At 45.5% G+C, this 640-nt stretch overlaps 1 protein-coding gene across 1 annotated transcript; it reads left to right on the top strand.

Annotated features, from left to right (window-relative positions):
• Window positions 1-19: 19 nt before the first annotated feature.
• On the top strand, window positions 20-634 carry LOC110440701 (60S ribosomal protein L15-A-like). Its single transcript, XM_021483856.1, has one exon. It carries the CDS (start codon window positions 20-22, stop codon window positions 632-634), a length of 615 nt encoding a protein of 204 aa, XP_021339531.1.
• Window positions 635-640: the final 6 nt, after the last annotated feature.

The following is a 640-nucleotide window of genomic DNA, read 5'->3' on the forward strand; positions in this document are numbered from 1 at the left end:
CAACTATTTAGCATAAATCATGGGTGCTTACAAGTATATTGAAGAATTATACAAAAGAAAGCAATCCGATGTTCTCGGATTCCTTGGTAGAGTTAGATGCTGGGAATACAGACAATTAAACGTTATCCACCGTGCCAGCCGTCCATCTCGTCCAGACAAGGCCCGTCGTCTCGGTTACAAGGCTAAGCAAGGTTACGTTATCTACCGTATCCGTGTCCGTCGTGGTGGTCGTAAGAGACCAAACCCAAAGGGTATTGTCTATGGTAAGCCAGTTCACCAAGGTATTGCTGAACTTAAGTACCAACGTTCTACTCGTGCTACTGCTGAAGAACGTGTTGCTCGTAAGTGCGCTAACCTCCGTGTCTTAAACTCTTACTGGGTTAATGAAGATGCTACCTACAAGTACTACGAAGTTATTCTTGTCGACCCATCCCACAAGGCCATCCGTCGTGATGCTCGTATTAACTGGATTGTTAACCCAGTTCACAAGCACCGTGAAGCTCGTGGTCTTACTGCTACTGGTAAGAAGTCTAGAGGTCACCAAAAGGGTCACAGATTCAACAACACTTCTGGTTCCGGAAGAAGAGCTACCTGGAAGAAGCAAAACACTACTTCCCTCCGCAGATACCGTTAATTTTAG

Source organism: Mizuhopecten yessoensis, unplaced genomic scaffold (genome assembly GCF_002113885.1).
Source record: "Mizuhopecten yessoensis strain PY_sf001 unplaced genomic scaffold, ASM211388v2 scaffold695701, whole genome shotgun sequence".
NCBI lineage: Eukaryota > Metazoa > Mollusca > Bivalvia > Pectinida > Pectinidae > Mizuhopecten > Mizuhopecten yessoensis.